The sequence below is a fragment of the Stegostoma tigrinum genome, chromosome 9, assembly GCF_030684315.1.
Source record: "Stegostoma tigrinum isolate sSteTig4 chromosome 9, sSteTig4.hap1, whole genome shotgun sequence".
NCBI lineage: Eukaryota > Metazoa > Chordata > Chondrichthyes > Orectolobiformes > Stegostomatidae > Stegostoma > Stegostoma tigrinum.
Genome location: NC_081362.1, coordinates 27,610,397 through 27,625,901, shown reverse-complemented (window position 1 = coordinate 27,625,901; position 15,505 = coordinate 27,610,397). Strand labels below are relative to the sequence as shown.

The window sequence follows — 15,505 nt, the reverse complement described above, 5'->3', positions numbered from 1 at the left end:
GGGATGAATTAACTTCAACTTTAGAAGTACATCCTTGAAATATTTGAGAAATTTCTCCTGAAGACCTTCATCTCAGGAACACAGAAATATAAAAATAACCTGTTGTTAAATTGCTAATCATAGTCCAATAAGAGCTAAAGGGATACTCCCTCTAGTAAAAGAGCATGTGTAGTCTTGACACACTGATTGTATATGTAAGTAAATGAACATCATTATTGAAGGATTGAATTTCCTCAAAGCAGCAGGGTTTCGACTGCATTTGTGGCCAGCAAATGGCAGCGAAGTAGACGTAACTTCAGAAATGTTCCAGACAGAAGTCTCCTCAAAACTTTGTCGAAATTGCAGTCTAACTGCAGCCTAATGTTAATTTTTCTCCTGAAAATTTAAGGAAATTCAGTCACATGTGACCTAGACTAGTTCTTATTCTTTACTAGAAATTCCTTGATACTTAAATCAATTCCACAAAACATTTGCCAAGATCTTTTGCCATTCTTAATGCACGCAAGCCCCATGCAAATATACAGCTCAAATTAATATCTTCAAATTATGACATTTTTGAATGAAATGTAAATTTATGACTAAAATTTTAAATGCCGCATGATCCATAAACTTTGGTGTTAACGGTGTTAAAAATATTACACATTTTTACTTAATTAAACAGAATATTTTATTTTAAAAATTTTTTACTACATCTTCATGGCATCAGAAAGGCTTGCATTAAAAATTACAAATTTTTCTGATTGCATTTTTGTAAACATGTGCATCTTGAAGTGTGTAAAAGTTGGATTGATGGCTTCAGACATTAATGTTCGTGTATGAAGACAGCCTTTGAAAAGGAATGTGTTATAAATTTGGTACTTTTCCTGGGGTTTTACTGTTTCCAATGATTTCCACATCTTCATATTTTTGCAAATGAAGTTCTCAAATATTTCTAAGAAAATCTGGCAGATGAAAAGAAATGTTTGGATGAACATTTCCACCTTTTGTAATTAAAAGGTCTTTATTAGCCTAACTGTTCATAGTTGCTAAAGGACAAATCCTATTCCCTGTCTGCTTGTTTCTGTGCAGGCAACATTTCAAAGCCCTCACTCCAGGCCATTTTAAAATTCCATTTGGTGCTTAGTAACTACCCTTTTGCTTAGAAATGATAGACAACACAAGTTTTGCTGGGAGATCAGACCTCCCATAACGATCTCCAAGGTACACATTCAAGGTTTTTCAAAACACAAGAATTTTGACTTTTTCCAAAATTTATTTGACATAACTGAAAAGATCTTAACTTCTAAGCCTGGCTGTGGTACAGGCATTCCACTGGTCAAATAGGCCAAGTTATCAGGGTATGTTTGCTAGTGGCGACAACGCCTTGTGAAATTCCCAACTAATGAAAGCTGTAACTCAATCCACACAAACTCCTCCACTGGGTAGTACACTGGATATCAGCTTTAGCAACAGCAGACTGTCGATCTACCCTGTAATAAAATTGCATCTTATTTTTGTCATGTATCATTGTATATTAGCTCCAAATCATAAATTTGTGTTTCCTGTTTTAATCAATTTGTACATTCTGATGTCACATAATTACCTTTATTATTTCTGCTCAATCGTACATATATCTTTTATCCAAACATTGTGTTGATCAAGAAAGGGGTAGGCTGTAAAGAACTCTGAGATTGCCTGGTATGCTGCTTAATCTCGAATGATTAACTCTGCTATTCACAGTGGGATGCAGTCGTGCAGGATTACATTGCATACTTCATGAATAGATTTATACCCCTCACCCATTCCCCCACCCCGACTCCTTTTAGCTCCCTCCTTACTAAATGACATTCTAGCTGATATAATGGGCAATCACATTAGGACATCACTCTCGTCAAAGTTACAAAACTGATGTCTGCCGGGCAGCTCATCCTCTTCCCTTGGCAATCGCAAACCTTTACTCTCTACCTCCTCCTGGTGAGTTGATCGAGATAAGGTCTTCTTAATTTGGATGGCTGATGGAGGCAAATAGGGGCAACATTCTGTCCTCTGAGGCATCTCATCCCATCAGAAAGTGGCCACTGTCTAGACAGACTACCAGAAAAACTCTTGCGGCCTCCCCGGTCCCTCCATCTCTTATGGCTGGTCTGAGGCCTTTGGGAAATGTGGGTCCCCAACAGCAGTAGACGAACAGCCCCATGGCGTCAGTACCAACACACTATGACTCCATGCACCAGCCACTTGGGTCTGCCTGCCTTTCCCTAGCGTCAAACTTAACTCCTGTTTGAGGGCACCTCGTCATTGAAGCATTCTACCCTTCATTTGGCAACCCCATAGTGGTGACATTGCCAAGGCTGCCAAACCTCTGATTGCACTAACAGCACTGCTGGGTGGGCCATTATCCTCAATTGGAAATTTATCCCGGTGCTAGCCTCCTAGCTGGTCACTGCAAGTAAAATGCTATGCCAGGGACAGAATTCCGGTATTGGAACATATTATCTTTCAATAAAATTCAGCGTTTATTCTGTACTGCAGATTTATTTCATTAGCCTAAATTAAGTTCCCTAGCTGCAGCGGCAGGATGAACTTATGTTTCCATATCATGACCTGATTTTGTCTGTGTGTAAATTATTGGGTTGTGAGAGAGTTAAAACTGGCCCACAAATTAGTCCCAGTCTCTGATTACTGCACCAACAACGTAGCCATGGAGCTATATGTTGTCTTGGCCTAAAAGATGATTATGTAATAATAATTAAGCACTGAGTAGTCTTCTTCAAATTTTTCCTCACAAAGAAGATTGTTCTGTCTGTTAAAGGTTAACAAATGACTGCTCCACTATCCTTGATTGATTTCATTAGTGTATTCATGATAGTCAATTGACAAGTGCACCTGCTATAACTAACATAAGGAACAACAATGAGTTCATTTGTATATACATGTGTGTTCACAGCAAAATCCTCAAAATCCCTCTGTATTATGGAATGCATCATTTAATATAATTATCATTGATTCATAAATTCACAAATTAGGTTTTGCAGTTCACGTATAATTGCATACACATCATTTAAATTATAATTATCCGATTTCCTGATTATACAGTCATGGAGTCATACAGTTGCACAGCATGGAAACAAATCCTTCGGTCCAACTCGTCCATGACCACCAGATACCCTAAATTAATCTAGTCCTATTTGCCAGCATTTGGCCAATATCCTTTTAAACCCTTCCTGTTCACATACCCATCCAGATGCCTTTTAAATGTAATAATTGTACCAGCTCCCACCACTTCCTCTGCTAGTTCATTCCTCACACACGCCACCCTCTGAATGAAAAAGTTGTTCCAGACGTCCCTTTTAAATCTTTCTCCTCTTACCGTAAGTTTTGGACTCCCCAACCCTGGCAAAAAAATGCCTTAGCAATTCATCTTAACAATGTTCCTCATGATTTTATAAACTTCTATGAGGTCACCCCTCAGCCTCCAACACCCCAGGGAAAGTAGCCCCAGCCTATTCAGCCTCTCCCTATAGCTCAAACCCTCCAGCCCTGGCACATCCTTGTAAATCTTTTCTGAACACTTTTAAGTTTCACAACATCCTTCCTATAGCAGGGAGACTAGAATTGAATATAGCATTCCAAAAGGAGCCTAACCAATGTCCTGTATAGCCTCCCAACTCCTATAATTAATGCACTAATAGCTCCTGTCAGTGATACTTCAAGGGATTTGGAGTTATTTAATTGGAATTAGGCCTCCTTTGTCTGCCAATATTACAACTGGATATGCAGGTACTGAGCTGGGCAGATTAAAAACTTTTTTTCTGTGTGTGATAGATTTATCGATAGATAATTGTGAATCTAAACCTTACCCTTTAATCTCTTCAACACTGTTGTTCCTAACTCATCCATGCTCACTTACCCAACTCTGTATCCTTCAGGCCAACTCATCTAGCATCTACCAATGTATAGACTTTTTGAACCCTATTACAACATAGGGACGGCTTTGAGATGCTCATAAAATGGTCAAGCTAAATAAACAGCCTTCCACAACTGACTTGAAAAAAAAACTTCTAACTAGTTATAAAACCTACCAGACAAACAAATTAATACTCTTGTTGACAGTTATATCAATAAAACCTACTGAGCTGAATTTCATGATGGGGTTTTGCAGCTCAGCCAAACATTCATAATAAGATTCCATTGTAAATTTTGTCAACAAATGTACCAAAACTTAATAGATTAAAGCTTTTGATGTCAATCTAAGAACTTAACCATCTGTTAAAGCTTTAAATTAGGAAGAAAGGAAATGTAAACTATCAATAACATAATTCATCTAGGAGCCAATTGCCAGTGAAATATGAATATCAATATTGTTTGATGTAGATGAACATATTATGTGGTGGATACTGAACTACAAAGAGTCAGCACACAGGTACAGCAAATGATTAAGAAGTCAAATGAAATGTTATTTTTTATTGCGAGTGGTGGTGGGATGGGGTATAAAGTAGGGAAGTCTGACTACAATGTATTGGCCATTTATACAGATCACACCTATTGTACTCTGGACAGTTTTTGTCACCTTACTAAAAGAGAGAAATACCTGTGATGGAAGCAGTTCAGAGAGGCCCATTAGGTTTATTCCTAAAATGAGAAGTTTGCCTTATGAAGAAAAGTTGAGCTAGTCAGACATATACTCACTGGAGTTTAGAAGAATGAGAGGTGATCATAACACAGCCTGACAGGGTACATACTGAGAGGATTTATCCTCTTGTGGGGAATATAGAACCAAGATGGAAAATTTAGAAATGAAGGGTGTCCCATATGAGATGTCAGTGGGGAGGAATTTATTCTCTCAGACAGTTTTTTGTATTGAAGGACTCTACCCTTGTGAGTAGCGGAACCTGGGGCATTGGATTTATTCCAAGGTCACGCCAGATAGATTGTTCATTGACCACGAGTACAGATTAGAGGAAGCAGGTGGGACAATAAAGTTAAGCGACAGTCAGATCATTTATAATCTTACTAAATGGTGGAGCAGGCTGAAGAATCTGAATGACCTACTCTTACTCATTTCTTATGGTACTGTGGTTCTCATGCATCTGAAGATATTTCCATGTTCACAATGCTGGCCAAGTTACCAATCACTTAGCTTTTCAGAACAATGTTCTACTGCTAATTGCCACATTTGACACAGGATACTTTGAAGGTGATACATGTTGTTTAAATTTCCTAATCTTTATGAAGCCGCTGAATTCTTAATTTGTCAACTGGCCACAACTGTTGCGAAACTCAGTGTCTGGAAAATTGGATCGACTGGATTCAAATACTTTCAAGTATTCTGCAATCTCACCAGTAGTCAGTTAGGCTAGCTCCCTGCAGTCAGAATTGTCTTCAAATTTGACAAGATAATCAGTTCCTCTGAGAGTAAAACAGTCTATTTCTTCTGAACTGAAGAATGTTTCTGAAGAAGTGTCATATTCAACTTGGATTATTAACTCTGTTCTCTCCACAGATGTTGCCAAGTCCATTGAGTTTGTTCAGAATTTTTGTTCTTTATTTGAGTTACAGGGTCAGCCTCTAACTGATCAAAAGCTCCCCGAACCTTCATATTCCTTTCTTCCTGGCCGTCCCTGTTGAGACCATCAGTATTGAACATTTATACATTCCCTCACACTTCTTTGAATTGCAACTTAATCTCTCAACATTGCCCCAAACCCTAGACCTACAGCTTAGTCATACATTTTGCTTCAGCATTCTCCTATTGAAACAAGGGTAGTTTGATCATTGATGACCACCAGTAACATAGTAACCCATATCCCCCCATACTTTCTCATCTCCCTCTTATACATTGAATTTCCTTTCCTTCACAGTTGTTGTCCCCTCTGCATTCCCAGAATCTCCCCCAATCCCCTGAATTAATTTCCTCAACTTCTATTGAGCTGACAATTAGAACTGACAATCGTTCATCCCAATTGACTTGGAAAGACTGTCCAACTAATGATTGAACAGACTGCTGACTGACTCCTGTGCAACTCCACATCTGATTTATAACACGTGCCTCATTAATACAAATTGGCTGTAACATGATTGATGAATAGTGGATGCTGTTTGGATAATGAGAACTTTCCGCTACACAGGTATAGTGATTTTCTATAGAGATTTCCCTATATCATGATTTTCTATGGCAATTTTAATAGTGGAATTTTCTACAGTGCAAGGTCATACAAGAACACACTATTGCATTTTCGGAGAACTACCTGTACTGTGAATTCCTGGGCTGGTTGCATTGGACCTGCCAAACAGCCATTAGCCCAATCCCTGGACCGTAATGATATGGAACCACATATCCTGACTGTCCCACATGACCTCGTACAAGTCCCTGAACTGATTTTGAATGCTGCCATCATGGGAACCCCTGACTGATTACTTATTGCCTTGGCCTGATGGAAGACTACTTCACTTAGACGTTGAGCATAACCATTTTGTTGAAGCATATGCAGAATGTTTGCCAAGTGTTTGTTGCTGGCACATTGTGCAGGAATGAAATTGAGCATGATCCCACACAACAGAGTCACCACTTGCTTGATTAATCACTGCAGATAGCCAGTGACATGTTAAGTTAATGGGCCCAAAACTGGCAGATGGAATATAATGAGGGAAAATGTGAGTTTATGCATTTTGGTGGGAAGAATAGAGGAATGTAAAGTTATTTAAGTGGAGAAAGACTGCAGAAAGCTATGACACAATAGATATGGGGATCCTTGTACAAGAATCACAAAAAACTAGTGTAGAAGTTCAGTGGGAAATAGGAGAGGCAAATGGAATGTTGGTATTTATTTCAAAGGAAATGGAGTTTTAAAATTGGTAGGTCTTGCTAAGATTGAACAAGGCACTAATTAGAACAACTATAATGCTGTGGACAGTTTTGGCCACCTTGAGTAAGGGATTATGCTGATATTGGAGACAGTGAGCTTGTAACATGATGTCAGAGTGAAGCTGAGATTGAGTGTTGAAGAGCTGCTAATGAGTTGCGTTGAGCAGGACATACATTCGTTTGCCTGACACAAGACTTTCAAAACAAGCTCACAATTTTGAAATAGCAAAGTGTGGAGTTGGATGAACACAGCAAGCCAAGCAGCATCTTAGGAGCACAAAAGCTGACATTTCGGGCCTAGAGATGAAGGGCCTAGGCCCGAAATGTCAGCTTTTGTGCTCCTTAGATGCTGCTTGGCCTGCTGTGTTCATCCAGCTCCACACTTGGTTATCTTGGATTCTCCAGCATCTGCAGTTCCCATTATCTCTGCCCACTATTTTGAACTCCGTTTCAGTTCATGGCTATCAGCTGGGCAAAGTAAATGCTTTAAGGACACTCTCAAAGCCTCCTTGAGAATGTACAACATCGGCATTAACTGATGATAATCTCTTGCCCAAGACTGTCCATCTGAGAAAGTGTCAACTATCTCATGCATTTCTGACAGACCAAGACAGAGACCCAGAGCACTCAAGGAAAGGAATATGTGATAGTCTGAGCACCCACCTCAGAGAACGCAACATTGGATCTTTAGGGATCAGAATGCTCAACTTCAGAATGGAGAATAGTTTCCTTAGTCTTGAGCTAACTGCCTGTGAAAAGATAAAGAAGGCTATTAGGTGGATGCTTACAAGGAGTACCTTGTCCTAGAGGTCACATAACGATGGAAAAACAGGAACACATTCATTTCTGTCTATATGAGTGTTCACTAACATTTTAATCAGTTGTGTGAGTTTAAAAGAAGGTAGGTTTCCAAAACAGCAATATTTGTGACATTGTACACTGATTAATGTCATAATTTGCCTCCTAAGCATACAACTTTGTGGATGTTAAGTGTGCAGGCATTAATAGAGTCAGCTTAAGGGCCTTAATCGGGGAGAAGGTGCACTGGCCACCTAAGTCTTGCTGACCCTCCTCAAAGAGGCTGTCAAAAAGGACACCAGGATCCTCTCTGGTTTGTAAACCTCCGGACATTATGATTTGTCCTTTTGGTTCCAGAAATCCACAGCATTCTGATTTTATGCACATTTTCAATGTCACTGGCTATAACTGTCACTTTGTAAAGGGAAATAGTAAATGTGAACTGAGGAATTTTACTCGCTGTTCTGCTTTTTCATCTCAATAACAACCCGAGAATATATTTGTGTTTGTTCTTCTAGAATACTTCAACCATAATTCTTGACCATTCTCTTTTGAATACAGCAGGTTTGCCATGCATTTGCAGCAGTTTTTTGGGAGTGGGATGGGTCTGTAAATGGAGGGGTTGTGGGGGGTTGAGGGGTTGGGGTTGGTCCTGAAAATTGAATTCAGAGTTTTTTTTTAAAGATAAGTTTAGTCTGAAACTTAACTGTCATCATCTATTATCAAGTCCAACACCCTAAAGTTCTGAACCTTCGTGTTGGTTTGGCTAATTATGCAACAACAAAAAGAAACAACAGAATCTTCAGAACTCAAAAAAAAATTCATTTGAACTGAAATAAGTTAATATGTTTGTAGAACAGAAAAAAACGTAGTTTATCTTTGAAGGCAGAGTTTAACCTATACATGTCTGAGGAATGTGAAATAATGATATTTTACATCTTTTACATTAGATTTTGATCTGTCATTGATGTTCAATAAGGTAAGCGCTGTTGCTTGTGGAATGACATGTTCTCTGGTGAATTCCTGGCAATTTTTAATTACTGTCTAAAGTTATTTCTTTCACAGTTCCTGCTAAGTGTTACATACTTGGAAATAGTGGAACTTCTATGAATGATTGGTAGCACTATTTTGATTTTTAAAATATCATGAACAATAGCCTATATTAACGGTCACTGTTATGAACTCAAGTATAGGAATACATGAGTGCAGCAAAAAGAATACAATCTAACCTACACTTATTTAGTACAAAGTTCAACAACCTCTTCACTTGAACAACATTTAAAACAAAAAGCCTATCTTAACTATCAGGAGTCACAAGATGAATAATTAGTGGAGTGGCAAATTGACATGCATCTCTAGTAGAATGCATAAATTGCAGATGTAATTAATAGAACGCATCTTTTGACTTTCTGTATGAACACTATGTGAAATTAAAAGAGACATAACTCTGAATATTGATTTTTTGATATTTTTACCGCCATTTTATTTTTAGATCATATTTAAATTAAAATTTATATTTATAAAATTCATAAAAATAGAATTAAGACAGTATTTTGGTACTTGATCCTGGAGATTTCGCTTCTAATATCATCCTCAGAATATTTTATCATCACAGCTTTATTAGAAACAGTAATGGTCATAAGCATAAAATCTGCTGCTTGAACCAAAAGCACTATCTATAAATATGGAGTAGCTCTCCAACTCAAACAATTTTATTTAAAGCACAATAATGTTTTCTGTTAATAATAATCACTTGAAAGAGTAAGGTACAGTATAGTGATTAGTATTTCTTCCCCGCAACAAAAAACAAGACTGTTCTTGGCTTTTCTTTTAGGCTGATTCATGTTAACATGATCCATAAATGAAATATTTAATGAACTACATGTGACTCCAGACCTAACGCCTTTCACAAACTCAGGGCATCTCTAAGTTCCACATTACAATTAATTATTTTCAAAATTTATAATTGTTGTTCTTTGGAGACAGTTGCCAATTTCAATAGGAAGTTGTTCCACCATGCAATGACATAAGTAACCAGCTGATCTGTTTGGGGACCATTGTTCAAGAAAAGCATTTATCTTGGAGCAGTTGAAGAATTCCTCCCCTCCCTTCTTAATACAATACCACAGATGTCGTTATATCCTCCTGAACAGAACATAGAACATAACAGCACAGTACAGGCACTTCGGCCCTTGATGTTGTGCCGCCCTGCCAGGCCTCAGTTTAATATCTCATGTGCCTCCATCAATACAGGATTCCTTCAGTACAGCAGAGTTGGTGAATTCTTGTGATTACAGTTCATTCATTATATGCAATTGCCAGTGTAACCTGATGGCCGTATCCTGGCTGGTAATGAAATTTGAGACTGTAGTATCTTGAGACCCTTTACCTTCCTTACAGATTTCGAATTTGCTGATTTATATAAATTGCTAAAGCATGGTTCTTATGGCACAGTGGTAGTGTCCCTACTTTTGAGCCAGGAGGCCTGGGTCAAGATATGTCATAACATCTCAGGACAGGCTTATTAGAAAATGTCAGCAAAGCATGGTGGGCTGTGCTGAGGCCTGGCTATTTTCTGTGGGTTACAGAGGCAGGAGAATGCCACTGGGTGAAGTTTCAAACTCGATACTCTCACCTGATTGATAGACTTGGTTTCCATTCGAGCAGAGGCACTCCAGAGGAAGTATCATTTAAGGGGTTATAGACTTCTGTGTAATTAGAATATTTATTCCCAATTTAAAAGTAGCTTAATGTTACTAATGATTTATTTTGTGAATTTACAGATCTACATTATATATCTGAATGAAATGTAATAAAAATAACTCAGTGTTATCTGTGGTCTGTATTTACTGAATAATGTTCAAATCTGGCCTATTTATTACAGCTAATGGACTGTATGCGTAAATTCACTGGAAAGGTAAAAGAATAAAATTCTTTAATTAAGTTTTTTTACTACATTCAGCGCACTGCAATGAGATGTTATTTATTTATGTTTGTTTGTTCTTGAATTTTGTGCCCATTAATGATGTGTAAGCTGGGGCAGTTTCTCTGCCCTTAATAAATGTAGCACTTATCGATGGTGTAAACAGTAACTTTGAGGTTGACTTTAATACAGATTAGGAATGATTTTCATTTCTCAGTTCTAAATGTAAGTGCTTCAGGCTGGGGATTATACTGGCAGACAGGAAAGTGTCAGCTTGTGTCCTGCAGTGAGACTTGACGCTGCCAGACAGGAGCGTCCCCGCTGAACTCAGTTGACCTTTTATCAGCAGTTAATGTCTAATGCAGTCACAAATCACAACATACAATCTAACTCTCTGGGGAAAATTTGACTTTGTGCAATATTTTAAAATGGATGATTGTGAATTAACCATCTGTTTTACATCTCTCCCAATATTCAAATCAATTTTAACTAAAGCCAATGGAAACAGAAATTGGGAAAATTATAAAATGTGCTGTTAATTCCCAATATTCATTGTACACTATCATACAAAGTCAAAATTATCTCCTTGTCTTTTGTATTGCTGCTATTTATATTCTCCATTTTGCATTCAATCCAGTGTGCACATTTAATTTAGTAATGGCACGAAATAGATTGGAAGGTGTTTTAGTTTGCATTTTTTTCCAAGTATATTTAAGACAATTTATTTTAATTTAAAGCACCAAACGTATGAAAATAAAATGATCAGAAAAAGAATTGGGAGACAAAAACAAAGTTGCTGGAAAATCTCAGCAGGTCTGGCAACATCTGTGAAGGAAAAAAGAGTCAATGTTTCAGATCCGGTGACCTTTCCTCAGAACTAATGGTGCCTGGAAAAATGTCAGTTTATACGCAGAAAAAAAGGGGACGGGGATGGGTTAGGGAGTAACTGTTAGGATAGAGCCCTAAAGAGAGAGAAGAGCAGTTGGATAGTCGAAGAGTTGATAATGATCAGGCTGGGATAGTGAATAGCTGTAAATGGGGGAACTGTTCAAATGAAGGTAAATATGAACCCATCAAGTGGCCTTGATTCAATTAATTTAACTTTTCAGCAATTTACATCTCAGTATTAATCCTCTCAGATCCATAAACAACATTCCCCCAGCCACTCTTTTTCTTCATGATTAACATTATACTTACCATCCCTGTAAATGTAGAAGACTGGAAGTTGGCTGGGTGGAGGACTATTGCTTTGCATTCCCTTCCTGATAGTCTGAAGATTATAGGTCCCTTTAAGCCAGAGAAACTTGAATCTTCTGGATTTCCTTAATGGAGGACATTCTTCCTGCTCTAATGGGCACTTTCTTCTTTGTGGTATCTTGAATATTTGGACAATGGTCATCCATTGTCAATGGTTCTTCCCCATGGAGTTTTATTCACCAGATCTTCAATCTGTGTCATCAGATTTTTTATTCTCAAATCTGTCAGTGGATTTGTGCTGAAGCATTTTTTATTACTTCAACTGATTGTGTGGTTTGGACTCTCTCATTTGCAATCCAGCAATCGCAATATTGGTGAAACTTTCACTGGCTCGCTATGTCGTTCTCCGAGTTACATCAGCTCCAGACTTTTAATATGGCCCTGGTGTGGAATGTTATTCATTGGCTATCTCACTGCTTGGTATTCATTGTAAACCTGTCTGGCTGTTACAGTCTGAATCCTCGTCACTGTTAAAAGAAATCGAAAAGTTTTGGGCCTATTTAGTACAGACACTGGTTCCCATCTGTTGATCATACAAAGCAAATTCTTTTGTGCTCACATAACTAATCTCAATCGACTGTTTTCTGTCTAGGTTTTTTCAATTGTTCACGCAATTTCATTGGGTTGGCCAGCAGTTATTGCCCATCCCTAGTTGCCCTTGAGAAGGTGGTCATGAGCTGCTTTCTTGAACCGTTGCAGTTCAGGTAGACCCACAGTACCATTAGGGAGGGATTTCTAGGATTTTAACTCAGCACCAATGAAGGAACAGTAATATATCTGCAACTCCAGATGGTGAGTGGCTTGGAGCAGTCTTGCAGGTGGATGTTGTCCCATATATCTGCTGCCCTTGTCCTTGTAGGTGGAAACAGTCATATGTTTGGAAGATGTTATCCAAGAAAATTTGGTGACTTTCTATACTGTTTCTTATAGATGGTATACACTGCTGCTACTGAATGTCAGTGGTGGAAGCAAGTGAATGTTTGTGAATAAGTTGACTGGAAATGCTATAACTCTAGTACTTCGGATGGATCAGTTTTTGTCCAATGTGTGCAGGAAGGTTTCCTGACTCAGTATGTCGAAGGGCCAACAAGGGGGGAGGCCACACTGGATCTAGTACTTGGTAATGAACCAGGCCAGGTGTTTGATTTAGTGGTAGGTGAGCACTTTGGAGAGAGTGACCATAATTCGCTTATGTTTACTTTAGCGATGGAAAGGGATAGGAACATGCCACAGGGCAAGAGTTATAGATGGGGGAAGGGCAATTATAATGTGATTAGGCAAGACTTAGGAGGCATAGAATGGGTTAGCAAAATGCAGGGGTTGGGGACAATTGAAATGTGGAGCTGGTTTAAGGAACAGATATTGCGTGTCCTTGATAGGTATGTCCCTGTCAGGCAGGGAGGAAGCGATAAAGGTAAGGGAACCACGGATCCCTTAAGAAATTGTACTGCTTGTTAAGTGGAAGAGGGAGGCTTATGTGACGATGAGATGAGATGGTTCAGATGAGGCGATGGAGAGTTACAGATTAGCTAGGAAGGATTTAAAGAGACAGTTAAGAAGAGCAAGGAGGGGACATGAGCAGACATTAGCAGGTAGAATAAAGGAGAACCCGAAAGCTTTCTACAGGTACGTGAGGAATAAGAGGATGACTAGGGTAGGAATAGGGCCAGTCAAAGACAGAAGTGGGAAATTGTGTGTGGGCCCTGTGAAGATTGGAGAGGTGCTAAATGATTATTTCTCATTTGTTTTCACTGAGGAACAGGAGAATATTGTAGAGGAGATGACTGAGTTACGGGCTACTAGAATTGAAAGGATTAAGGTTAGTAAGGAGGAGGTGTTATCAATTCTAGAAGGTGTGAAGGTAGATAAATACCCTGGGCCGGAAGGGATTTTTCCAAGGATGGTCTGGGAAGCTAGGGAGGAGGTGGCGGAGCCTTTGGCCTTGATCTTTGAGTCCTCATTGTCTACAGGTTTAGTACCAGAGGACTGGAGGATTGCAAATGGTGTGCCCTTGTTCAAGAAGGGCAGTAGGGATGACCCAAGTAATTATAGACCTGTGAGCCTTACTTCAGTTGTAGGAAAAATTTCGGAAAGGATTATAAGAGATAGGATTTATAATCATCTAGCAAGCAACAATTTGATTGGAGATAGTCAGCATGGATTTGTCAAAGGCAGGTTGTGTCTCACAAACCTCAATGAGTTTTTTGACACGGTGACCAAGCATGTGGATGAGGGAAGGGCAGTTGATGTGGTGTACATGGTCTTCAGTAAAGCCTTTGATAAGATTCCACATGGTAGGCTATTGGAGAAAATACAGAAGCATGGGACTGAGGGAGATTTAGCAGTTTGGATTAGAAACTGGCTTTCTGTAAGAAGGCAACGAGTGGTGGTTGATGGAAAATATTCAGTCTGGAGTCTGGTTACTAGTGGTGCGCCTCAAGGATCTGTTTTGGGACCACTGCCGTTTGTCATTTTTATAAATGACTTGGACTCAGGCATAGGTGGATGGGTTAGTAAGTTTTCAGATGACACTAAAGTTGGTGGTGTGGTAGCCAGTGTGGAAGAATGTTGCAGGTTGCAGGGAGACTTGGATAAACTGCAGAATTGGGCTGAAAGGTGGCAAATGGAGTTTAATACGGATAAATGTGAGACGATTCACTTTGGGAGGAATAATAGGAAGGCAGAATACCAGGTCAATGGAAAGATTCTTGGTAGTGTGGATGTGCAGAGGGATCTTGGTGTCCATGTGCGTAGATCCCTGAAAGTTGCCACCAGGTTGATAGTGCTGTTAAAAAGGCTTACGGTGTGTTAGGTTTTTTTGGGAGAGGGATTGAGTTCCGGAGCCATGATGTCATGCTGCAACTGTACAAAACGCTAGTGCGACCTCATTTGGAATATTGCGTGCAGTTCTGGTCACCCCATTACAGGAAGGATGTGGAAGCTTTGGAAAAGGCGCAGAGGAGATTTACCAGCATGTTGCCTGGTCTGGAGAGCAGGCCCTATGAACAAAGGCTGAGGGACTTGGATCTGTTCTCATTGGAGAGAAGGAGGCTAAGAGGGGATTTAATAGAGACATACAAGATGATCAGAGGTTTAGATAGCGTGGACAGTGGGAGTCATTTTCCGAGGATGATGACTTCAGCTTGTAAAAGGGGGCATAGCTAAAAGTTGAGGGGTGATAGATTTAAGACGGATGTCAGAGGCAGGTTCTTTACTCAGAGAATGGTAAGGGCGTGGAACACCCTGCCTGCCAGTGTAGTTAACTCAGCCACATTAGGGGCATTTAAACAGTCCTTGGATAAGCATATGGATAATGATGGGATAGTGTAGGGGGAGTTGCTTATATTAGTTCACGGGTCAGCGCAACATAGAGGGCCGAAGGGCCTGTTCTGCGCTATACTGTTCTATGTTCTAAGTTGAGGGATATGATTTTGTAGCCAAAGCCTGGATATTGTTCAGGTCTTTCTTTCTTTGGACATGGACTGCTTTAGCATTGAGGAGTCATGAACAGTGTTGAACAATGTGCAAGCATCAGCTAACATCCCTACTTTTGACCTCATGATGTAGGGAAGGTCATTGATGAAGCAACTGAAAATGATTGTGACTAGGTAACTACCCTGAGGAATTCCTGCAAAGATGTCCTGGAGCTGAGATTACTGACCTCCAATTACTGTGACATCTTT

The 15,505-nt window shown here is 39.3% G+C and overlaps 1 protein-coding gene across 4 annotated transcripts in view; it reads left to right on the top strand.

Annotated features, from left to right (window-relative positions):
* LOC125455229 (filamin-A-interacting protein 1-like) overlaps positions 1 to 15,505 on the top strand; it is a 294,768-nt gene that overhangs the window by 74,524 nt on the left and 204,739 nt on the right. For 2 of the 4 annotated variants that reach the window (XM_048536968.2, XM_048536964.2), the window contains exons 2-3: positions 8,593 to 8,621; positions 10,527 to 10,559. The exons of the other annotated variants lie outside the window; for them this stretch is intronic. In XM_048536968.2, the coding sequence (XP_048392925.1) occupies positions 8,610 to 8,621; positions 10,527 to 10,559 (45 nt within the window). In that variant the 5' untranslated portion in view covers positions 8,593 to 8,609. The remainder of the gene's footprint in view (positions 1 to 8,592; positions 8,622 to 10,526; positions 10,560 to 15,505) is intronic. 4 annotated transcript variants of the gene reach the window in all.